This window comes from Microtus oregoni, unplaced genomic scaffold (genome assembly GCF_018167655.1).
Source record: "Microtus oregoni isolate MIOR12 unplaced genomic scaffold, Mior012 000050F_008, whole genome shotgun sequence".
Lineage (NCBI taxonomy): Eukaryota > Metazoa > Chordata > Mammalia > Rodentia > Cricetidae > Microtus > Microtus oregoni.
Window position 1 is genome coordinate 171,429 of NW_024543232.1, and position 25,927 is coordinate 197,355.

At 36.9% G+C, this 25,927-nt stretch overlaps 1 protein-coding gene across 5 annotated transcripts in view; it reads right to left on the reverse strand.

Annotated features, from left to right (window-relative positions):
* Positions 1–25,927, reverse strand: part of LOC121436936 (RNA-binding protein 41) — a 51,438-nt gene that overhangs the window by 15,127 nt on the left and 10,384 nt on the right. For 4 of the 5 annotated variants that reach the window (XM_041636838.1, XM_041636835.1, XM_041636836.1 and 1 more), the window contains exon 5: positions 1,590–1,993. In XM_041636838.1, the coding sequence (XP_041492772.1) occupies positions 1,590–1,993 (404 nt within the window). Of the gene's footprint in view, positions 1–1,589; positions 2,046–25,927 lie in introns of all 5 variants that reach the window. The other variant, XM_041636839.1, reaches the window with a different exon arrangement.

Consider the following 25,927-nt stretch of genomic DNA (forward strand, 5'->3'; position numbering starts at 1 on the left):
TAAGAGATGTGTACAAGCCAGGCCTGGTGATTTATGTCTAGAATCTAAATTATTTAGGAGGCCAAGGCAGGGAGATCACAAGTTCATGATTACTTGGACTACAGATTGAGTTCAAGCCCATGCAATTAGTGAAATTCTGTCTCAACATTAAGTGAAAAAGAAGTCTATGGAAATAGCTCAAGGGTAAAGAATTTGCCTAGTATTTCCAAGATGTTAGGTTCAATTTCTAGTACTGTGGAAAACCGACAATATACATAACAATGCTTGATACAGATTTATCTGTAGCAGTAAAGTAATGGGGGAAAATAAATTTTAAAAATGGAAAATTAATTATATCATATTTCTATTGTGGATTACTAAATTGTTCCTTGTATCATTAGAAATACAATTTTAAAATATTGGGTATATTGAGTAAAAATAGTAACAGTTTTAAACTGTATAAAACTGTATCTATGGATATCTATAAATATTTATGGATAGCTAAGAAGTACCTGGGGTTAAGATAGGGTTATATTTTGATAAATCCTTTGTAAGTTGACAATATCCTTAGAAATGTACTTAATATATATAATCTATGGAACACTGCACTTTAGCAACCTGGTACTCCAGAGTGTCAATGGTTTCTACTTTTGACACGGAGCTGACTGACTGTGAGCTGTGGGTCATTATGGCTGCCCAGCATCTCAATAAAGTACCATAGCACCATAATGTATATTGCCTGTTTGACAAAAATACAAATTCAAAATTCAGAGTATAGGTTCTACTGAATGCATATTTTTCACATATAATCATGTAAAAGAAAGTAAACTTAGCTATTATTAGTTAGGGACAGTTGTATACCATTTATGTAGTAAATAGATAAAAATGTCCCCAGGAAGAGAACTAGCAAATTCAAAATAGTGGTTAAAACTGGAAAGAAGGAAGAATGGGATTGATGAAGAATACATGAAATTCTTCAGGTACATTCATAATACTTTTCTTATTTTTTAAAACTAAGCAAATATGAAAATTAAGTCTTAGTAAACATGGCTAGCTAAGTATGCAGATATTCCCAATTTATCCATGGGCTATTTATTCTTTGACATGTTAGTAACAGTTCATGACAAAAAGTAAATGAAGGTCAAGCTACCCTTGGAATAGGAATAATATAACAGAAAGGCAGTTCAAATACTTCAGTATCCCTCCATTCAGTTTTTTAAAACGGGGAACATTATTCTTTACTCTGTTTTCTTAAATTGGACAAAAATGAATGCTTTAGGAATTTTTGCTTTTAACGGAACCCACAACCAGGTAGTCAATCATTAGGAAATATGTGGTTACTTTTCCTATAATTCAGAGCTTTTAGTGGGTAGGAGCTAAATCTCATTTTTATTTAAAAATTCTGAGGAGACTTTAGAACCTAAGAAAGGCACACATAACATGGTAGGAAATAGGCTACTTAAATAGTATTCAGAAAATGATGGTTAAGGACAAACAGAATACCTATGTCATAATCTTTGGCAGAATCAAAGTTAATTTAAAAATGCCCTGTTAGGTAGAGGTAAATAAAGTGAGAACAACCCATATTGTGTTCTCGATTTGGCCTATACCTTGTTTGGTTCCCCTGGGTTATATGAAGAAAACATAGGGATGTTTCGGATCTCCTCCTCTGATAAACGGTTTCTCTGGATCTCATCTTCAGGGATAAACTCTATTGGTTGCGTCAGCTTCTTAGGCCCAGTCCAACACTGCTCAGGTGGAAAATCAATAACTTTTGCCACATGGAGACTGGGGCCTTTACCCTGTGCTGCCTGCTTTCCCTTGTCCTGGAGGAGTGATGGGTTCTCAGCTGTGCCACTATCACCCACTGATGTAGCTGAGACCAGTGAGTGGGAAGCAAAGGGTTCACCTCTCATAAGTTGGAACTCTTCAAGACGCTTTTTCATTATAGTCTCGTGGTAAAAACTTTCCAGGTTGTTCATGGGATCACCTTTGTTCTTCTTTGGGGGTTCATCTGGATCAAGACAAAGAGATATGGAAGTTCTACAAAGCCTCCCCAGTACAACCTTTTAAAAGTTAATAAAAAATAAACTCTGGATCTCAGATACAGAACCTAGTTTAGGAACGGTTTTTATAACATGTAGCAAGTGTGTGTGTGTATGTGTGTGCAAGCACACACATGCAGATGCATGTACATGTAAGTGTGCATGGACCTTAAAACTGCATCTTGCATAAGGTCAAAGTAAGGAAGGCACCCAGAAACCTCAAGCTCATCCAAGTATACATACCTCTAACTCACAAGGACATTTGAGTAGTACCAGAATACCATTTTCATAGTCATTAACTTAGTAATTTCAAATTTATATTTGAATGACTGATTATTTCAGTGACTTTTTAAATACTTGGTTATTTAATCAAGATCTAAATCGGTTTTTGGCTATTACAACTTTTAAATCATTTTTCTGTTCCATCTCTTCATTAACTTTTCTTCTCCATCTATTGATATTATATAACCATTATCTGTTTGGTGAACAAATTGATTTAATAAAATGTTTTTGATGATAACTTGTTCAAAATTTCTTGACAGTCAAATCTAGTCTAATACAGTTGTCATTGGTCACTTATCACTTGTATATACTTTTTTATCAATTTGGGTCAAATCTAGTCTAATACAGTTGTCATTGGTCACTTATCACTTGTATATACTTTTTTATCAATTTGGGTCAAATCTAGTCTAATACAGTTGTCATTGGTCACTTATCACTTGTATATACTTTTTTAACAATTTGGGTCAAATTTGGTGCATCTCAAATACCTAGTGTGTATGTGTATTTGCTCATAGATACCAAATTATCCAGAACAGATCAAGATCATTTATAATATCCTAGAAAGTTATATTAAAGACTGTTTCTGTAAAGATTTAATTAGATTCATGTTCAACATTTAATGTAAAAATTTTCATATCTAAGTGTATATTTCCTATTGTACCATGTCCAAAGGTACATAATGTTCACTTGCACATTTTTAGTAATGTTGAAATTAATTTGTGAATTTAAGTGGTGTTTGTCACATCCTCAATTATTATGTACCCCCATTAAACTTTTACCTAATGGGCTTTATAGTGATTGGTGATTATTGTTTAGATCTATTAACTTATACAAATTACAAAATGGGCCTTCCTTGACTCTATTATTTCTTTTGTAGTTTTAATCATCAACCTTTTAGTTTTCCTGAGTATAGTTTATATAAGAAAAGCACATAAATGCCTGATTCCATCTGTTCTTCATTATTTATGACAATAAGAAACTATTACTTTAGAAATACCTAATGGTAACCAGTGGTTATCTGCAGTACACTTATGAAATCACATATTTTTATAGAATATATGCATTTCAATACATATAGTGATTATTTGCGGTCCCACTTAGAACACATAAGAAGTCCTTTAAACCAGCTCCTAGTTTGCTTTCTGATTTTCTGGAACAGAAAGCTATCCCAAGCTTATCTTGTACATTTTCTAACTTGAACCTTGACTATTTTCCCAAGGTTCCCTGGTTCCTTTAAATGAAAAGTACTTGGAAACTATTATTGTTCATTGTTGCTTCTCAGCCTTTATAGTAGGCAAAGCTAGGCTATTTTATAGGAGAAAAATTGATCTTAAATTTATAAGAACATTTCCAATTCAAATTTAATATGACAAGGTTTCTATTTAACTCTGGTTTTAGACCTGCATCTCTTTTATTTTGTTTGGACAGTTGTTTTGGGGAGACCTGGGGAGCAAACCCAAGGCTGCTTGCCTTCTAGGCAAGCACTTTATCACCAGTTCCTCACACCCTAATAATACTACCAAAGTGCTTTATTATTAGCTTTCTCTAACACATATTCACAGAATTGAAAAATTCCACAACCAATACTAATATGTCTAACAACAATAAAATGATTGAATATACCTTTATATTTTTGCAGTCCTTAGATTATATATTGTTAGTAATAGATATGTATTACTTCAAAGTCACTACAGTAATTATTTTCTCTGAGTGGTTATGCTATCAACTATGTTTATCATTTGCTTCAGGTTTTTAATTTTATGGATTTATTCTTTCTTGAGTTTTGTGTGTATGTGATCCTAAGGTTTGAATCCAGGGCTTAGTGCATGCTAAGTAAGCACCCAATTGTAAACTACACCCCCAGCCCTCTTTCCTTTTTGATTATAGTTTTTATTACATTTGTAATCATGCAAAACATGTATATAGCTCTAAAGATTTATACAGCACTTTTACAGAAGTATCATTCCATCTCTGACCCCTTCATTTCTTTCCCTTCCTTCCCCATAAATAGTATTTCTTCTTAAGTTTGACTTACAGTTCCAGTATTTCCTTTATATATACGTATATAACATATATACATAATAAATGGAATTCATTAGTTATACCTTTCTCCTATATAAAGAATGGCCTGAAACTTTCTTTTTTGGATTTAATAATATAACCCATAAATACTTCCATATTAATATAAAAACTGTTTCTATACAATACTTCACTGTACAATAGTTAAACAGATACTCTGCTACTAACAAACACTGAAATACTGGTCTTATATCAAGTCTTATGCTATTTTGAACTAAGCCCTAAAAGTTAGCCATGTGTGTGTTTAATATATATATTTAAAATTTGGTATTTTTTAAACATTTATTTCAAATAAATTCTAAGAAGTGAAATTGCCGAGACGGAGTAAATGCTGATGTAATTTTTATATATAAATTTCACCCTGTATGAGTTGTATTCTTCTGTACTTCTACCAGCAATGCATAAGAGTATTTATATCTTAAGATACAAAAGGTGGACTCAAGAAAAAGAAGTCATAAATTTGAGAGCAAGCAAAAGAGAAATACTAGGAAGGGCTGGAAGGAGGAAAGGGAAGGGGGAAAATACAATTATACTTTAATTTCAAAAACTAAAAATACTATATTTTATTTATTTATTTATTTTGGTTTTTCGAGACAGGGTTTCTCTGTGGCTTTGGAGCCTGTCCTGGAACTAGCTCTGTAGACCAGGCTGGTCTCGAACTCACAGAGATCCGCCTGCCTCTGCCTCCCGAGTACTGGGATTAAAGGCGTGTGCCACTATCACCCAGCGAAAATACTATATTTTTAAAAGGGTACAAAAGGTGTAGTTATTAAGGAAATGACCACCCAATATAGCTTCACTAAAATAAAAAAAATCCTGTTCTTGAAAAGTGTCATAAAGTGTGTCAACAAAATGGCTCAGTGGATAAAGGCACTTGCCACAAAACCTGGTGACCTGAGTTCAATACCTTGGGCCCACATAGGGAAGGAGAGAACTAATTCCCTACAGTTGCAGTCTGATTTCTACACATATGCTATGGCACAAGGCACCCAATGAATAAAAATAAAAGCCATAAATAGACAAAAAAAATCACAGGATAAGATATTTACTACATAGATAACTATTACAGAGTGTGAATGCTGGATCAATAAAGTTTCATATATCTGTAAGAAACAGAGATGGGCAACCAAGAGGAAAATGAGCACAAGATTGATGAATCCTCCATAAAAGAGAAAAAAGCCACATAGCTAATAGATATATAAAAAGTATTTGATCATATTAGAGTTTGGTGAAATGCAGCAAGTCAGATGAGGAGTGAGAGCCATAGAAAAGTATCTGATGTTTGACAGTATATACAATCATACCAATACCATACCAGCGAGGCTACAGAACCATGGGAGCTGTATGAGCATTCTAAAGTATATACTTAAAAATACTTATTCAATAACCACTATGAGCCAGGCAACACTCTGGGTTCTCAGGAGAGATCAATAAAAGCAAAAACCCTAGGAACTATTTAAAAAGCTGGTTGGAGTCAGGTGAGGTGGCACAAATTTTTAATCCCAGCACTCAGGAATCAGAGAGATGCAGATCTCTGCGAGTTTGAGGCCAACCCAATTTTCATACTGAGTTTCAGACCAGCCAAGCCTGCAGAATGAGACCCTATCTCAAAAAAAAAATTAATAAAAATAGAGTTGCCAGTTGGCAGATAACATTTAGCAATTTCCCGCTACAAATACATCATAATGAATAGCTATAAAAAAGGCAAAAAGATACTTCTTCACCATCTCCAGGAAGATTAGCCTGGATAGAGAATTTAATCTAGGCCTGCCACAGTGAAATCTAGTGCAGGGCTTCTTTCTACCTTTAGGCCAGTATCTGTGTACTGAGTCGTGAGAATGACATTAGGCTCTGAGGTAGAGGCTACTCCCCAAACCCTGCCTCCATCCTCAGGAGGCACAGTAAACAGTTGGACTCTACCTACTGACATGAAAGCTGAACAGAGCTTTTTCTCAGAGTTCCATGCCAAGACCATCATGGTGAAAGCCAGCACTTGGTAGAAACTAAAGGCTCCAAGCAGTCCGAAGCTCAGATACACCTTCTAAGTACATTCCCACATCAGCTGTAGACTTGTATGAGAGATACCCAAGTTTCCACTGTATGAGTGTGGAAATGGGGTACTCTCACTCAACTTTCTGGATTGGACAAGTCCTGACAACTTTGAGGTTCAGCTATGACTCACCTTAGAATCAATTTTAGTGGCCAAGGAACTATTTCTAGTAACTATACCCAAACCTTGGATACCACAGCCAACAGCAGGCCGACACTCACAGATGGGGGCTCTACAATTTTCTAGGTACATACACGTCAGTGTGGCACACTTATATTTTGCCATGTATTACGGATACATGGGCCCTGAAGTGTCTGAGCCTCCATGGACCCTTGATGCTGTGAGACTCAGATGTGAGTCAGCTTAGCATCCGTCTAGATGGCTAGCAGTCTACTTATATCAACATTATTCTAACCCTGAGCAGAATAAGATGGTGCAAGACCTCATTCCTGAGGCTAGGGCTTTCCTGTGGTGCTCACTTAACACTAAGCACATAAAATACCACACCAAGTGGATCCCCATCTGCAGGTCTGTCTGCTGTTTCTTTGAAAAATTTAATTAAATGACAAATCACTTGACAACATGCCCAAGAAAATAGGAGACAAGAAAAAAAAAAGATTAAAATTATGGACTAAAGAGAAAGTATCACCACTCATGAAAATGATTATAAAGGAATATTGTGAAGAACTTTAAGTCAACAAGAAAGAAAATTTATATGAATTGACAAATTCATAGGCATAAAATTGTCAAAACAGATTCCAAAAGGAGAATAATTTACTAAACCTTTCAAAGGAGATCGAATCACTAATCAGCTAACTAGCCCAAAGAAACATCCAGGTTCAGTTGGATTCATTAGTGAATTATATGAAATATTTGAAGACTGAAAACCAATCTTGCACAAAAACTTAAAAAGTTAGAGGAAGACAGAATCTTTTTCAATAAATTCTATTGGTACCATGAACACCAAAAGTAAACAAGGCCAGAAGAATAAAAGCACAGACCAATGTCTCTCATGAATGTAAAAACATTAATTGTGATGACATATATAGCAGTTGGAATAATGTGAGGAAGGCACCATGAGCCAAAGAATGTTAGTGGTTTCTAGAAGCTGAGCAAAGCTCACCTAATCTTGAGAACCATTTTAACAACTTTATCTTAGGACTGAATATTGAGAATAAAGAGGCTGGAGAGACGGTTCAGCAGTTAAGGGCACTGCTCTTCCATGGAAGTTGCATTTGGTTCTAGTATCTATGTCAGACAGCTCAAAATGATCTGTAAAGCCAGCTCAAAGGGATCTGATTCCTTTTCTGGTTTCCAAAGGCACCTTTCACACACATGGGCGCGCGCACACACACATACACATACACACACACACACACACACACACACACACACACACAAAAAAAAAAAAACCAGGCCGGGCGATGGTGGCCCACGCCTTTAATCCCAGCACTTGGGAGGCAGAGGCAGGCGGATCTCTGTGAGTTAGAGACCAGCCTGGTCTACAGAGCTAGTTCCAGGACAGGCTCCAAAGCCACAGAGAAACCCTGTCTCGAAAAACCAAAAAAAAACCCCCAAAAAACAAAAAACAATTACTTTATGATACAGATTGGCCTCTGAACATGGCAGAACTGTTGCACTCAGGAACTCACAGCAGCTATGCTAGCATAAGTCCTGCACAGGATCAAGTCAGCCAACATTGCCAGCTCGGAGCAGGAACAGTAGGGTACTTGGCCTGTACCTCTGAGGAGCTATTGACAGCTGATGGCTTCCATGGGAGGGACTGTCAGTTTTCTTTAAGGGTGTGGCCCCTGGTAAGCTGACCATGCTCCAAAGAAAGACTCTACACCCCATGTGAATATGAGAAACACAAATTGGACTCTGATGGCAATTTTTAAAAAATGAGAATATAGGGAATAAGGAGGGAGTGGAAAGGTGAGGATAGATCTGGTAGCAATGAGGAGTAGAGGGTACACATGATCAAACTACAGCTTAACAGTGTATAATGTTCTCAAAGAATAAAAATATTACACTAAAAGAAGATTGGGATTAAAGCAAAGACATTAGCTCATGTACTTCCACTCAACAATGTACTGAAGGTTTTAGAGAATACAAGGCAAAAACAAGTAAAGAGTAAGTTTCCAGATTAGAAAATAAGTAAAACTGTCTTTATATATAGGAGACATGCTTTTTTCCCATGTAGAAAATCTAAGCTATCCATAATAAAACCATTATACTAACAAAAAACAATAAAACCTTTAATTAGATCATTTTAGACTAATATAAGATCAATACAAAACCCAACTTATTTCTATACACTTGCAAACAAGAATCAGAAAATGAAACAGAACAATTCTATTCACAAGAGTGTCAAAATGAATAAAATGCTTAGAAACAAATTTATTATAAGAAGTTTGGTATGCTACAATATATAAAATAATGATGAGATGAATCGTAGACAATCTGAATAAAGGAAGAGACATTCTGGATTCATGGACTAGAAGAAACTGATACTAAAAAAAATGATGCAATTTTCTAAATTAAGTGACAGACTCAATCCAATCTCCATTAAATTCCAGCAATTTTTGTAAAAAAAACCAACAGGGTGTTGCCAAAATCTGCATGAATACAAAAGACCTAGGATAGAAGAAACAAGCGGGAAAAGTCACTATGCTTGTCAAACTCACTATAAAGGTCCATCCAATAGGGATCTGAAACATAAAGACAGACATATGGATCAAAAGAACAAAATTATACAAGGAAATTCAATGGAAAAATAGTCTTTGCAAGACACGGTGTTAATCAACTGGAAATCTCCATATAAAATTAAGGATTTAGATCAGACCTTAAAACACAAATTTCCATGCAAAAAATATAGGAACCAAGACAGTGGATACTCTAGATAAATACAAAAGACTATATATTTTTACTTTGATTCTAGGAAAGATTACTTAGTTAAGATATCAAAAGCTTAAATCATAACATAATAAATTTCTAAACTGAACTTCATTAATATAAAATATTTATGCTTCAAGACACCATTAAGAACACAAGAACAAATAAACTACAGACCAGAATCAGGCCTTATAAAGGATCTGTATTCAGAAAACACATAAAAAAATCTCAGTACACAATGTTAAAAATACCAATAGCTCATAAATTTAAAAATGGACAAAAGACTCAAACATTCACTAAAGAAATTTTGTTTTGGTGCTGGATAAGTGTATAACATATATTTGATAAAGTATAAAATCCATGTGAATCTCCACAGCTTCAGAATGCATATTCTTCCTGTAGAGAAGTTCATTGAGATATATAGACTTTGGGTGTTGGTTAGATACTACCAATTTGAGAAGAAAAAACCTGGAACTATATTTTACAATGTATACATAAATCAGTTCCATGGTGATTAAGGACTTAAGCATGAAGGACAAAAAAATAAACTTTTAGAACAAAGAACAATACCTTCCTACATTCACACTAGACAGAACTGATTAACTGAAATACAGAAAGCCTTAAGCATATAGAAAATATGAAAATATTTTACTCTATAAAATGAAGAATTTTATCAAGAGGTATCATAAAGGCAGTGAAATGATTAGCTGGAATTAGAATGGATACTTTAAACACATATAACCAACAAATGAATGCATAGCCACAAGGATAGAATTTGTACACATTTATAGGAAGTATACCCTATGACTAGAGAGTTAAAAGTAGAATATTCAATACATATAATACCCAAGCATCCCTAGCTTCCTCCTCTCTGTCGTTACACTTAGATAATTGGAAATCACTAAAATCTGCCAAATCCAAGGAACTGTTGAGCTGAGGTAAAGTTTTGTTTGTTCGTTTGTTTTGAGTCAGGGTTTCTCTGTGTAACAGCCCTAGTTGTCCTGGAACTAGCTCTTGTAGACTAGGCTGGCCTCAAACTCACAGAGATCCACCTGCCTCTGCCTCCTGAGTGCTGGGATTAAAGGTTTGTGTCACCACCACAGCCCCGGAGGTACAGTTCTGATACAGGCTTAAGAGGATTTGTGAACTCTTTACTTCTCAATTCCATTCCAAGGTATAAACCCTGAGAAACTCATGTTCATACATCCCAAGACTCCCATACAAGAAGCATCATATAGCAGGATTGATACTGATGCTTCATCCAAATGAGAATCCAAATTTCCAGTTATAGTGAAACAGAAAAAAAAAAAATCAATGTTATATAAAGGAATACTACACTTCAGTGAAAAAGAATTTACTATAGCTCCAAACTGTAATGTGGATGAATTTCACAAATACAATATTAAACAGAAAAGGAAGATCCAGTATATGTATGATTTAGTTGAAGCACAGGGTGTTTAAACACGGGGAAAGTAATACTGTCTAGTGGTGGATAGATATATAGGTAGTAAAAAACTTAAAGAAAATTATCCTAAGTCTGTACAGGAGTTAAACAGAAGGGAATACAGGGGCCTTTACGGTTCTCCCATTGCACTATTTATTTATTTCTTATTGATCAGAAACGTGTGACGTACTCTTCAGCATGATCAATCTTATCACTGAAAATTAGTTTGTACAAATATGAATGAGAGATGGGGAAGAGGCAGTAATAAACATACAGGGTTTAAGAATATTCCAAAGCCTAAAAATTTAACTTCAGATGAGAATGTGGTCTTTGCAGATATAATTAATCAAGATTTCATTAATCAACTATATGAAATCATAATAAATTACGGGAGGGCCTAAGAAGGCAGTGATGGGAATGCTATGAGCAAAGGTTTATCACCAGGAGTCAGGGGACAGGTATACAAAGGACTCTCCCATAGATCCTTAAGAGGGAAGCAACCGAGCCAACACCTTCCTTTTGTACTTCTACAACCTTAGAAAATGGATTTCTATTGTTTAGTTATGGTAACCCTAGGAAGCTAATACATATTTTGGAGTGGGAAATGGAATGATGCTTTAATCCCCAAAATGAGGAATATGCTCTGGGATTGAATAATAAGTAAAAGCTGGAAGGATTTTGACATTTTTCATAATATGAGCCCAAATTTCCTTCAGGAGTGCATTGGCAGAAACACAGATCTTAAAGGTAGTTCTGGTAAAGGCTTAGAAAAAAGTGAACAGTAGAGAAAGCTCAAGTAACACTAGAGAATATGTACACACACACACATGCACTGTCAGAAATCTGGCTGAATTGGTGTCATGCTATTGGGGAAAAACGTAGCTGAGGAGACTTTCAAAGTGGGGAAGATAAGGGCTGTTTCTTCTTGATGCTCGTAATAAAACCATAACATTAAAGATATAAACTGAAATTAAGGAGAAAGACACCAGATTTGATGATCTGGAAAATCCGGGGCCTATCCAGACAGTATGCTCTGGAAAAGGGCCCAAGGCTGTTGCCAGACAAACTTTTACTGAAGATATTAGGAGAATGAGTCATAGATTCAATCAGCAGAAGCCAGGGACAGAGACAGGTTTATCTAAGAAGGATCTGCAGAGAGCCTTGGCTCTAACAGAATGACTCTCTTCCTCAAGATTGACAAGGCTTCTGCTAATTCTGTACCAGCAGAACCAGGGGCAGCCTAGGAGACAGATGTGGGACAAAATAACAAAAGGGTAATTCCAAGAGCAAAGACCCATATGCAGAAGCCAGAGAAGGAGCTCAGAACATGACTAAGGAATAAAACTTGCCCTGCTGCATTATTAATTTGCTTAGTAATCCCTTTGTTCATTCTTTCGTGCTCCTTCAGAATGTGGTTGGCTATCGTATGTCTGCCTACCATTACATATTAGAATAGCATGACTTCTTTTTCAATTACATTAGTCTTTGGGTAGGAAGAAAGAAATTTTGTTCCAGGATAGACGATATCCTGAACCTTATTCACACCAAATTTAGATTATTTAAATAATGAGATGTAAGACTTTTTGAGTTTATATGTAAATGGCATTTGGGATGGGTTATACGTAGACTGCAAGTACTGGGATGAATCTGGACTTTGAGAAGCCAGAGGACAGAATGTACTATGCTGAATAGAATACCTCTAAAATTTATCTCTACTTGGAACCTCAAACTGGCTTTTGAGGTTTGATAATGTTTATGCCAGTTGTTAAATTATTATAAGACAATACTGGATTAGGGTAGGTTCAAAATCTAATGGTTACTATACGCAAAAGGTAACATGAAGACACAGAGTCAGACAACAAAAATGTTGTTTTGATGACAGAAGATTGGAATGACATGCTTATACACATCACAGAACATCAAGTAGCAGATGCTAGAAAAGGGAAGGACAAACATATTCTTAAAGCCTATAGAAAGAATGACCCATCAATACTTTGATTTGCCTCCAAAACTGTGAAGGAAATAATTTCTATTCCACAAACCATATTAATGTGAGTTTATTAGCAGCCTTAGAAAACTAACACAATTATAGAAAAAATTTCTATAAATTATGTTGGAGAAACACAAATGACTGGTATACTACACAATATGAGTACACTTCAAAACTTTATGTTGAATTAAGTAAGTCTTCTACAAAGAATAGTTACTGTATTATTTTAGTTATAAAAAGTTCTAGAATAGGCCAAACTAATCTACACTGGGAAAAATAATCAAAGTGTAATTTGCCCCTGGGAGAACAGGATGGGAGTTGCTGGAAAGAAGTATGGTAAGACTTTCTGGAATGATGATAACCTATAAGTTTTAGGCGATGCACATGTCCTGATATGCTAATGATTGTTTGTACCCATTTTCAACTCAGGGTTGAGTGCTGACAGATTGGTAGCCTGCAACTGTCCAGTGGGAATATACAGATCATGAAAATTAGCAAATGATACAAACCATTGCCTAAAATGATGATTCATATTCTTACTAGTATATCATCATTCAGAAGCATACATTGCCTAGAAATGGGCAGATGAACACTTAAATTTTATATATTTAATAACATGAAAATTTTATGAAGATAGAATCAAAATAAATATTTACCTATAGCTAACAATATGCATGATAATGTACTAGGAAGTAAACATCTATATCAACAATTTTTTAAAAATGTATTTGTAAGTAAAATTGATATGTGTACAGAAGTACTGATTAGATAGGTGATGATAAGGTATATTAATGGTACAATAGATTGTGATATATTGAGTATTTGTGAGAGTCTTTCTTTTGTGCATATTTGAAATTTTTCATTGAAAATACAGATCAGAAATCGATTCCTATTTAGATATCAAAAATATTAACAGATGCATATAATCCTGGCTCTCTTGGAACTTTGATTTTGATATTTTACCTTTTAACTGCTACTTATGGTATATAATGAGAAACAAACATCTAAGTGTTTTGTTTGCTCAACTACCTAAAATGCTGAAGGAGATTTCCCCCATTTTTCATGTTCTTTAGATAGCAGAAGTATGGACTCAGGGAAAACTGGCAAATGATGCAATGACTGTCATGTTAAAGTTCTCAAAGGAGATAAGGACAGAATCCAGTACTAGAGTATGAAGATTAGCATTAAGCACTAAAGACTCTCCTATCTCTGAGTGAAGTGGGAAGAAAAGGAGAATGAGAAAGCAAGTTAGCAGAGTGCAGAAGGAGGAAGCAGATGAAAGCTCTTGCTTCTTTCAAATTGAACCAAAAGATATCTTTTAAAAACAATAAAAGAGAATAGGAAAAATGAATGAATATCTATAGTAGTCCTGATAAGGAATGAAATAGAGAGCTGTAGAAGGAGCTACGGGCAGGCCTGCTTTTCGTCCTGCCTGGCTCCTGCATGGCTAGCTTAGCCCCAGAAATAATAACACGGAAGCTGTATTCATTTAAACACTGCCTGGCCCATTAGTTTTAACCTCTTATTGTCTAGCTCTTATATATTGATTCAACCCATTTCTAATAATCTGTATCACCACTTGACTGTAGCTTACCGGGATGAGTCTAACAGGCGTCCATCTCAGAGAAGAGGCATGGCGTCTGCCTCATTGCCTTCTTCCCAGAATTCTGCTCTGTCTTCCCCGTCTACCTATGTTCTGACCTATCAGGCCAAGCAGTTTTGTTTATTAATTAACCAATTAATTAATTTTGTTTATTAATTAACCAATGAAACAACAGACAGATAGAAGACCCTCCTACATCATTTCCCATTCTCTTGCTTGGTCTCATTTCCCATGATGAAGGAGGGTCTTCTATCTACTGTTGCTTTCATTGGTTAATAAAGCAACTCCCTTGGCCTTTTGATAGGGCAGAATTTAGATAGGTGGAATAGACTGAACAGATGGTGGGAGAAAGAAAGCAGAGTCAGGCAGACGCCATGAAGCTCCAGCTCAAGATGGACATAGGTTAAAATCTTCCAGGTAAGCCACCACCTCGTGGTGCTACACACAATAGAAATGGGTTAATCAAGATGTGAGAGTTAGTCAGTAAGAGGCTAGAGCTAATGGGCCAGGCAGTGTTTAAATGAATATAATATGTGTTGTTATTTCGGGTATAAAGCTAGCAGTACAGGAGCCAGGCAGGACAAAAAGCAGGCCTTCTTGCCTTATCACTACAGAGAGCTGGCCATGGACTAAGAGATATACTGAGGGGGTGAAGGGAGGGGAAAGCACTTAACATGGTACCAGAGATGAGGAACTTATCAAAATACTAACGAACTAAAAGCTACATGATTTTTCTCTAGTAGTGCTTGCAAGGCATGCTAAAGGAAGACAATTAGCTGAGACTTCTCTTAGGAGGCATGATACACAGACAAGAAAGCAAAGAGAAGGGTTCCCTGAGGTTGAATCTAAATGATACTAGGAAGACCAAGCAAGAGATGAGAGATTATAAATAAAAAGCAAAAGAACTAGAGATATCAACAGTATTAAAGATATGGTATAACAGGTCTAAGAAAGTTCTGAGAGCTGTTAAGGTAAGAAAAAGATTGCAGTTGGGCATGATGGTGCATGATGAATCTTAGCAGTAGACTAGCCAGCCTGGGCTACAGAGCAAGTACCAGGCCTGTCAGAATTACATGGCAAGACAGACTCAAAAAAGAAAGAAAAAAATAAGGAAACAGAGAAAAGAGCATTGTCAAAGAGTATATGCTACAGTGAATTTCAGAAGTATATTTCTAGAAATAATACATCTTAGTTTTCAACAAATTTCATTTTTAAATGATATTTCATAATTCAAAAGAGAATTTTCTCAAGAGGTTGCTCAGTGGCAGAGCACCTGCCTGGTATACAAGAAGGCAGAAGTTCAATCTCTCATATTGCATGGGGAAAAAAAGTTCAAGATATAGTCTTTTGAAATATATACAAGTGCCATGGCCAAAGCAGCATTGATTTTTCTGAAGATGGTATATTTAAGGGACAGCATGGTTAATTAATAACTATGATTTGGGGAAAGTCACTTATTCTCTTTAGAAGCTCAATTTTGCTTTCTGTAAAATAGATGTAATAATATCATGTCTTATAGAGCTGTTACCAGAATTAAATGCATCAGTTTGCAAACTAAGTATTTAGTACTAGCAAAATGACTGGCCCAAAAAGCCTTCAAAAAGCTATCAACTATTAGGAGTTCAGTTTATAGGTAAGATTAAATAAACACCCCTCACTCTGTCTATCCCATGACGTACAGCTATAAAGCCTACCTGGTCTAACCCACAGAGTAGAGTTACAAAACTTGTTGAGAATGTATGGTCCATTTGAAGACTGTGAAGATGAACAATAACAGACAGTTAATTGGTTAAAGGCCTAGAATCCAAACTAAAGAACTCATTAAATTGTTGAGAGTAGCAAGAAAGTCTGAGTTAGCAGTTTATAATCCCAATACTTGGAAAAAACAAGAAGAACAGAAGCTCCAGATCATCCTTTAGTGATGGAGGAAGGTCATTGGTTAAATAAACTGCCTTGGCCCTGATAGGTAAGAACATAGGTGGGTGGAGTAAACAGAACAAAATGCTGGGAGGAAGAGGAAGTAAGGTCAGAAATCATGCAGCTCCTCTCAGGGCCAGATGCCATGAAGCAAGCTGCCAGGTCAGACATGCTGAATCTTTCCCAGTAAGACTGATGCTACACAGATTATTAGAGATGGGTTGATCGGGATATGAGAATTAGCCTGTAAGGGCTAGAGTTAATGGGCCAGGAAGTGTTTAAAAGAATACAGTTTGTGTGTTGTTATTTCGGGTAAAGGTAGCCGGTGGCAGGAGCCGGGGTGCTGGGGACGCAGCCCCGCTGCTCCTATTACTACACTTTAGCTACATAGTAAGTTCAGGGTCAGCCTGAACTGCATGAGACCCTTATCAAATACAACAAGGAAATAAACAGAAAGAAAAAAAGCTGTATTATTATATTTGTGATAAGCTGATTTTCTACAATGATGTCAAGACAATTTAATGTGAAATGGCAATGTTTTCATATGTAATGCCATTGTATACATTATAATCTATGTGAACCAGATGAACATAAATATCTATCATATACCAAAAGTAACCCAAATGGTTTATAGAGTTAAATGTGAGCTGAAACTGTAGTCTTTTAGAACACAGGAAAAAATTGATAGGACATTGAGTTAGAAAGCAATCTTCATCATAGGATCAAAACCAGAAGTCCTAAAAAGCAGTAGCTTACATGTCATCAAAATCACAAACCTCAGAGCTTTGAACTATGCCATTAAGGCAATGTCAGGAAAAACAGCAGAGTAGGAACCTTTGAAACACCTCTTCCACAAAAGCAACAAGAAACCAACTCTTACAATTGTAGAAAATAGTCAAAGGTTTGTAACAACCCAGGGAAGATTTCTTAGGAAGAATAGCGGGATCTCTGCAAGAATAATGAGTTTTGCAGTGCTTTAATCTGCCCTACTTCCATCCCAACTCCTATTTCCGTGGTTAACCTTGAAAGCCTGTGGTTTGAAATCAAAAGAAAAAGGACAAAAAACAAACCAGCAACAGGGCCAGCAGTAGAGGGCGGAGAGTAGAGGCAGCAGCACTTGGAAGTCCTATTCAGCAGCCCTTGGAAGTCCTGTTCCCAGACAACAGTCACCATTTGACCCAGTAGAGGGCGGAGAGTAGAGGCACCAGCCCTTGAAAGTCCTATTCCCAGGCAACAGTCACCATTTGACCCATTTGGTGGCCTTCAGGAAATTCAAGGGACTCTCTCTATTTGAGCAAACTCAAAGCAAACACTAACAGACTTTTTTCTAGGACCTTACGACGAAAATTTCATTCATAGGAAATTGCTGAATTTCACAGACACCTGGATAACAGTTAGAGAAAATACCAGTTAGTAAAAAAAATCTTAAGGCAAAATCCAGGGAATGAGAAGTCCATATAAGGCTCTAAGAAAGTCTAACATATATCCATACACATGTATGACTATCTGCAAACTTAGGTATGCGCATGCTGAGGAAAAGATCTGAAAAAGCCATATGGTGTCACGTTTGATTAACCATGAGGCTTTGTGTAAGTAAGAAATGAAAGCATTTCCATTTCAGATCGCAAAGTACATGGCTAAGGGTTGAAGATGTTCTCAGCATACACAGAAAATCCCTCAGGAACACTGGAAAAATACTAGTTCTAGACATAATGTTCTAGACACAATGAAAACATTTTACTAAGATAGCAAGCACACTATATATTATATGAATCATTTATATAAAATGTCCCAAATAGGTGAATCCACAGGGATGGATATTTCCTTGGTGACTGCCCAGGGTGGGAGTATAAACAAGGACTAATAGCACTCTTTGAGGTGATGGAAATGTCCTAAAACTAGATTGTTGTTATGGTTGATGAATTCTGTAAATTTACTACAAATCACTGAATTGTGCACTTAAGGGATGAGTTTTATGGTATGCAGTAAATGTTAACTCAAGAAAGTAGAAAAAAATGACCCAACTCTATACTATAAAAGCTTACTCTTTCCCAAATGTAATAATATAAATAAGCTAGAGGTAAAATGATGGCAAGAAAGCAATTCTGGAATGCTGGAGTAAAAACCTCTAAAAATCTGTGTCCTAAAAGCAAAAGGAACACGGGGGGAAAAATGACAAAATCAATTTTGGAAGTAAATTAAATGCTTGCAATAAAACATGGAGGAGTTTCAAGAAAAAGTAAGATTAGTAAATTTGTAGCACTTCAAGTTTCCATAATCCCAACTCTTTCTTTCCAGGTTCACAGTCCTAAAAAAAAAAAAAATCAACAGTATTGACATAATAGAAGCTGAAAAGCAGCAGTGTAGCTGAACCTAGAGGGCAGAACAGTTCTAGAGCATTACAAAAGACTCAATCTTCAGAGAATCTCTACTATTTCATGTGCTTGGTACTGGAGGGAAAGCTACAGTCTGAGGACCTGGCTGTCTTTGATATGGCTGATATCCCATACTATAAGAATAGTCCATTCCTAGGGCACTTGACATGATTAATTGGTGGGGACTGTATAACAGTACATCTGCCTGAGATGGAATTAACAGTTGAGACTAACAAGAAGTCAACAAAGCGAACCTGTAGAGGATCAAGACAGTGAATATTCCACTATGGAGGGGACAGGGAACATGAGCCTCCATCTCTAGCTGGGGAGCTAGCTATTGGCAGTTAATGGCTGTGAGGGGAGGGAGAGTCACTTTTCAACAGATGTAGCCCTGGTGGGTTGCCTATGCTGCAGCAATTAGAATCAATGGGTTATTAAAAAAATAAGAGGACACAGAGACAAGGAGGGAAAATGTGGGGGAGGAGTACAGGAAGGATGGTGGGGAGGGAGTGAGGGCAGGTATCAAAATATACTTGACACAAGTATGAATTTCTCAAAATACATAAATAAAAATTTAGAAACTTAAAAAGAAAAACGGGCTTTAAAAAATTCAGCTACATTCCCAAGATGGAAGGCCATGAATATATACAAAGCTGTGTGGATAGGACAGCTGGGATCTGAGAGGACTCCAATATCTCACTCTGGACAGCCAGGGAGGCTTTGCATGAGTAAAAAGTGAAGTCTAAGGAAGAGTTGTCAAGTGTTTGAATATTGAAAGGGTGTTCCAAGTTACACGCACATGGACCCTTAAGCAAAGGATGATAGCCATTTGGGTTCAAGACATTTAAAGAAATTATCTTCAGCCGGGCGGTGGTGGCGCACACCTTTAATCCCAGCACTTGGGAGGCAGAGGCAGGCGGATCTCTGTGAGTTCTAGGCCAGTCTGGTCTACAAGAGCTAGTTCCAGGACAGGCCCCAAAGCTATAGAGAAATCCTGTCTCGAAAAACTAAAAAAAAAAAAAAAGAAAGAAAGAAAGAAATTATCTTCAATCATCAGAGAACGACTTTGTTGTTAAAAAAGCAGAGAAAACATAAATTTTAGAATTAAATACAAAGGAAAATTACTAAACAGTGACATCAACAAATCCATGGGGTAGTGGTGATGGTGGACTGATTTTAAAAATTACATTATACTATTTAAAATTTTCAATTTTCAACAATAATACAACATATCATAAAGAAAGGGGGAAAGCATGGCTTATACACAGGAAGAGAAAATTAATAGAAGCATGTTTGTTAGGTTAACAAGACAAAAATCTATAACAGTCATTCTAAGTTCCTTAAACAACTGAAGGGAAAACTCAGATCATCAGATAAAATCGAACTAAAAGTAAGCAGACAATATGAAAATAAAGACCCTCGTAGGAATTCTGGAGTTGCATGTAAAGTAACTGACAGGAATACTTCACTAGCAGAAAGTAACAGATTGGAGTTAGCACAAGAAAGAATCTACAAACTTGAAGATAACCTCGCTATCTACTCAGAGGACAATAATCCAGTCTGGGAAGGTAAAACAAATAAGGACAAGGAAAACTTAACAGCCTCAGAGAATGAAGCAGATGATCAGCCCTCTCGGATAGCACATACAGATCACAGAAGTCTCAGAGGATGAAGCAGATGATCAGCCCTCTCGGATAGCACATACAGATCACAGGAGTCTTAGAAGTTGAAGGGGGGGGGGCAGAAAAAAACGTTTCAAGAAATCAACTCTGATAACACCACCAAACTGATGAAAAACATTAATCTACACATCAAAGAAGCTCAACAGGATCAAAGTAGAAAAAAACTCAATATACACCTAGATACACACATCCAAAAGGGGATGCCAAAGGGGAATGCAAAACGTAAATGTCTTTGTGTCTGTGCTTGTGCATATGTACATGCATGTATTCATGGGGGTACTCACATGTTGGGGAGGTTGAACACACACATAAGTGAGCATACATGTATAAGACACAGGACAACTACACTGTTGTTCCTCAGGAGCTTTTTAGACAGGATCTCTCACTGGCCTCAAGCTCTCCTAGAAGGCGAGGCTGCCTACACAGTACATCTCAGAACTCCACCTACTATTACTGCTCCAGCCCTGGAACTGCAAACACATGCCACAATGCTTAGCTTTCTTCTGTCTGGGGCTTGAACTCAAGTTCACATGGCAAGCATTTTATTACTAAGCTATCTCTCCAGCCCAAGAATGAATCTTTAAAACAGTTACTCAAGAAAAGAGACTCATCATGGAAAGGGATCCAAGGAAAATTAACAACTGACTTATCAGACACCACAGAGGCCAGAGGCAATAAGATAGCATATTCAATGTGCTGCAAGAAAAATGCTGTGAACCAAATGTTTTCATCCACCAAAACTGTTCTTCAGAGAGGGAAATAGAAGAACTAGTAACTAAGAAATGACTATAATCAAAGTATGCTATATGCATAAAAGAAAATGTCACAATGAAACTCAGTATTTTATACAATTAATATATGCTAATACAATGTTCTTATAAAAATTATAATTAACAATGGAAGAAATTCTCAGATAAAGAATTCATTACCAAAAGATCTGCCTTAAAAGAGAAAAATTAGACCAAAATAAATGAATAGTGCATAGTAACTAGATGTACACAGACAAAAAAACACTCATAAATTGGACTATACAGGTAAACATAAAACATGGTACGTATCTTTTCCTATGTAATTATTTTCTTTTCATCCTATCTGACATAGAACAGTAATTACAAAACTGCTACTACACTTGAAAATCTATACAGATGTGATCTGCATGATAGTGGTGCAAGAAAGAGAACAGAAACATACCATATTTTAGATATGGTTAAAATTAAGTTGCCATTAGAGAAGTCAAACTTTCACTAGTTGCAGATGACATGGTAGCATACATAAACAACCTCCAATATTCTACCAGGGAACTCCTACAGCTGATAAACACCTTCAACAAAGTGGCTGGATACAAGATTAACTAAAAAAAAATCAGTAGCCCTCATATATACAAACAATAAACAGGTGGAGGAAGAAATCAGGGAAACAACACCCTTCACAATAGCCCGAATTACCTTAAAATATCTTGGTGCAACACTAACCAAGAAAGTGAAAGACCTATATTACAAGAACTTCAAGTTTTTGAAGAAAGGAATTGGAGTAGATATCAGAAGATGAAAAGATCTCCCATGCTCATGGATCAGTAGGATTAACATAGTAGAAATGGCCATCTTACTAAAATCAATCTACAGATTCAACACAATCCCCATTAAAATCCCAACAATTCTTTATAGACCTTGAAAGAACAATACTCAACTTCATATGGGAAAAACAAAAAACCCAGGATAATTAAAACAATCCTGTACAATAATGGGCCTTCTGGAGGCCTCACCATGCCTGATGTCAAGCTCTACTACAGAGCTATCATAATAAAAAAAAAAACAGCTTGGTATTGGTATAAAACAGACACGTGGATGAATGGAACCGAATCGAAGACCCAGACATAAAGTCACATACCTATGAACACCTGATTTTTGACAAAGAAGCCAAAATTATACAGTGGAAGAAAACACATCTTCAACAAATGGTGCTGGTCTAACTGGATGCTGGCATGGAGAAGAATGCAAATAGATCCATATCTATCACCCTGCACAAAACACAAGTCCAAGTGGCTCAAAGACCTCAACATAAATCCAGATACACTGAACCTGATAGAAGAGAAACTGGGAAATAGCCTTGAACACATTGCCACAGGAGACAACTTCCTGACCAGGACACCAATAGCACAGACACTAAGATCAACATTACAATTAGCAAATGGAACCTCATGAAACTGAAAATCTTCTGTAAGGCAAAAGATACCATCAACAGGACAAAATAGCAGCCTGCAGAATAGGAAACATATTCACCAAGCCAGTATCTGACAGAGGACTAATTTCCAAAATATATAAAGAACTTAAGAAACTAGACATCAAAAAACCAAATAATCCAATTAAAATGGGGTACAGAGAATTCTCAACAGAGGAAAACTAAAATGGCTAAGAAACAAATCTTTAACATCCTTAGCCATCAGGGAAATATCAGGGAAATGTAAACCAAAATGACTCTGAGATTCTATCTTATACCTGGTAAAATGGCTAAGATTAAAAACACAAATGACAGCTCATGCCGGTGAGGATATGGAGCAAGGGGGAACACTCCTCCATTGCTGGTGCGAGTACAAACTTATATAGCCACTATGGAAATTAGGTGATTCTTCAGAAAGTTGGGACTCAATGTACCTTAAGACCCAGCTTTGGCATATATCCAAAGGATGCTCAATCATACCACAAGGACTATGATCATAGTCATATGATCATAGTTATATCAACTATCATCATAGCAGCTTTATTCATAATAGCCAGAACCTGGAAACAACCTAGATGTTCCTCAACTGAAGAATGAATAAAGAAAATGTGGTACATTTACATTATGAAATATTACTCAGCTGTTAAAAAACAGTGACACCAGGAAATTTGCAGGCAAATGAATAGAATTAGAAAAAAAAATCATCCTGAGTGATGTAACACAGACCCAGAAAGTCAAACACGATATGAACTCACTTCTAAGTATATATTAGCCATAAAGTAAAGGATAAGCATGCTATCATCCAGAGACCAAAGAAGCTAAGTAGCAAGAGGGGCCCAAGGGGGGACGCTTGGATATCCCTGGGAAGGGGAAATAGAATAGATTTCGAGGGTGACCTGGATGTGGGTAGGGATGGGAACAGGAGTGATTAAGTGACGAGAATGAGGAATTGAATATTGGAAGAGATGACTGGAAAGGGGGGCATTTCGAAGTGAGGTAGAAATCTACTGTAACGGAAACTTCCAGGAATCAACTAGGGTGACCGCAGCTAAGACTCCTAGCAATAGGGAATACATAATCTGAACTGGCCATCTCCTGTGACCAGACAAAGACTTCGAGTGAAGGGACTGAGACACCAACCCAGCTACATAACCTTCACGTACAATTTGTCCTGCCTACAAGATGTGCTGGAATATAGGTGGCACAGAAATTGTGGGGGTGGCCAACCAATGACTGGTCCAGCCTGAGACCCATGCCACAAGAGAGAGCCCACCCCTGACACTGCCTGGAGCATCAGGACCCAGAGGCTGGATGGCCCGGAGACCTAGGAAAGAACCAAACACGACTGGAGAAAAAAAATGTCACCGTAACAATGCCTAACAATATTCTGCTATACTCATAGATTGGTGCCTAGCCCAACTGTCATCAAAGAAGCTTCATCCAGCAACTGATGGAAACAGATATAGAGACCCACAGTGAAACAATAGATGGAAGTAGGGGAATCCTGCTGAAGAGAGCAGGGAAAGATTGTAGGAGCCAGAAGGGTCAAGGATACCACAAGAAAATCCACAGAATCAACTAAACTGGGTTCCTAAAGGTTCCTGAGACTAAACTGACAATCAGGTAGCCTACATGGGACTGACTTAGGCCCTCTACATATATATGTTACAGTTGTGTAGCTTGGTCTTCCTGTGGGACCCCTAACCGTGGGAGCAGGAGCTCTCTCTGACTCTTTTACCAGCTTTTAGGACCCTATTCCTCATACTGGGTTACCTTGTCCAGCCTTAATACAAGGGGAGGTACCTATCATTCAGAGACCAAAGAAGCTAATTAGCAACTTGATATGCTGTATTTGGTTGCTATCCATGGGAGACCCGCCCTTTTCTAAACAGCAGCGTGGATGGCAGAAGAGAGGTAGGGGAGGAGGAGAGACTGGGGGAGAGGAAGGAGAGGAAATTGTAGTAGGGATGTAAAGAATACAAATAAAACCATTTTAAAAATTAAGTTTTCATTAATGTAAACTAATCAAAGATGTTAGCTGTAATCCTTAATTCCTAATGATATTCCCCTATTGTCATCAGAGAAGCACTGTTAACAACTGATGGGAACAGATGCAGAGACCCACAGCCAAGCACTAGGCGAAGCCAGGGGAACCCCACTAAGAATAGGAACCAGGGGGCTTAAGGACAGCACGAGAACAAGACCCACAGAATCAACTAAGCAAGGCTCATAGGGGCTCACAGACACTGAGGTGAGAAACACAGACCCTGTATGGGTCCGAACTAAGTCCACTGCATATATGCTGTGTTTGTTTAGCTTAGTGTTCTTGTGGGACAACTAACAGTGGGAGTGAGGTTATCTCTGACTCCTCTGCCTACTCTTGGGGGCCCTTTTCCTCCTACTGGGTCCTACTGGGTCACCTCATCCGGCCTTGATATGAGAGGTTATGCCTAGTCTTTTTTTTTTTTTAAATCTATTTATTATGTATATAGTGTTCTGGGCACCAGATCTCATAGATGGGTGTGAGCCATCATGTGGTTGCTGGGAATTGAACTCAGGACTTCCGGCACAGCAGTCAGTGCTCTTAACCACTGAACCATATTGTAACTTGTTATAATGTGTTCAGTTGCTATCCCTGGGAGGCCTGCTGGTTTTCTTTTCGGGGAGGGGATGTGAAAGTGAGAGGGGCTGGGAGGAGTGGAGGTAGAGGAAACTGCTTTTGGGATGCAAAGTATGTAAAAAAATAAAAAAAAAGATAATTAGGAAGGGAATAAAGCGTGCGTGCGTGCACACATGCACACACACACACACACACACCAATGGAGGGTGAATCAAAAGTTAATTAAAATGACATACTAGACAAAATTAATTCCATAAATGAATAAAATAATAGATATATATCCTATCTTATCAAAATAACCTAATACATTAAAATAAGCAAACCAAAAACCTCAATCAAAAAGCCATAAGAAGCTATACCCATAAAGTCTCAATAATATGGTTGCCTAAATAAGACCTGCACGATACAATCACAGGCTGACACGCTAACATTTGCAACACTAAACAGACTGGACAGGTTTTGTATCTAAACATGCATACAAACATACACACATCAATTAATGCATGTTTGTATATAAATGTTGTGTAACACTAAATGGACTGAGCGGCTTTTCTATATAAACAAACACATACATACACAGTCATGAATTTGAGAGGGAATGGGATTTAGTTTTGATCCAGTCATTATCTGGCAGAATGATATATTTTTGCATATTTATAAATTTCCTGTGTCTTAGTGATATTATTTTTCTACTTTTTTCCATTTAAAATAGAAGTAGTGAGTGGATATCTTTACTTTTTTTCTCTTGG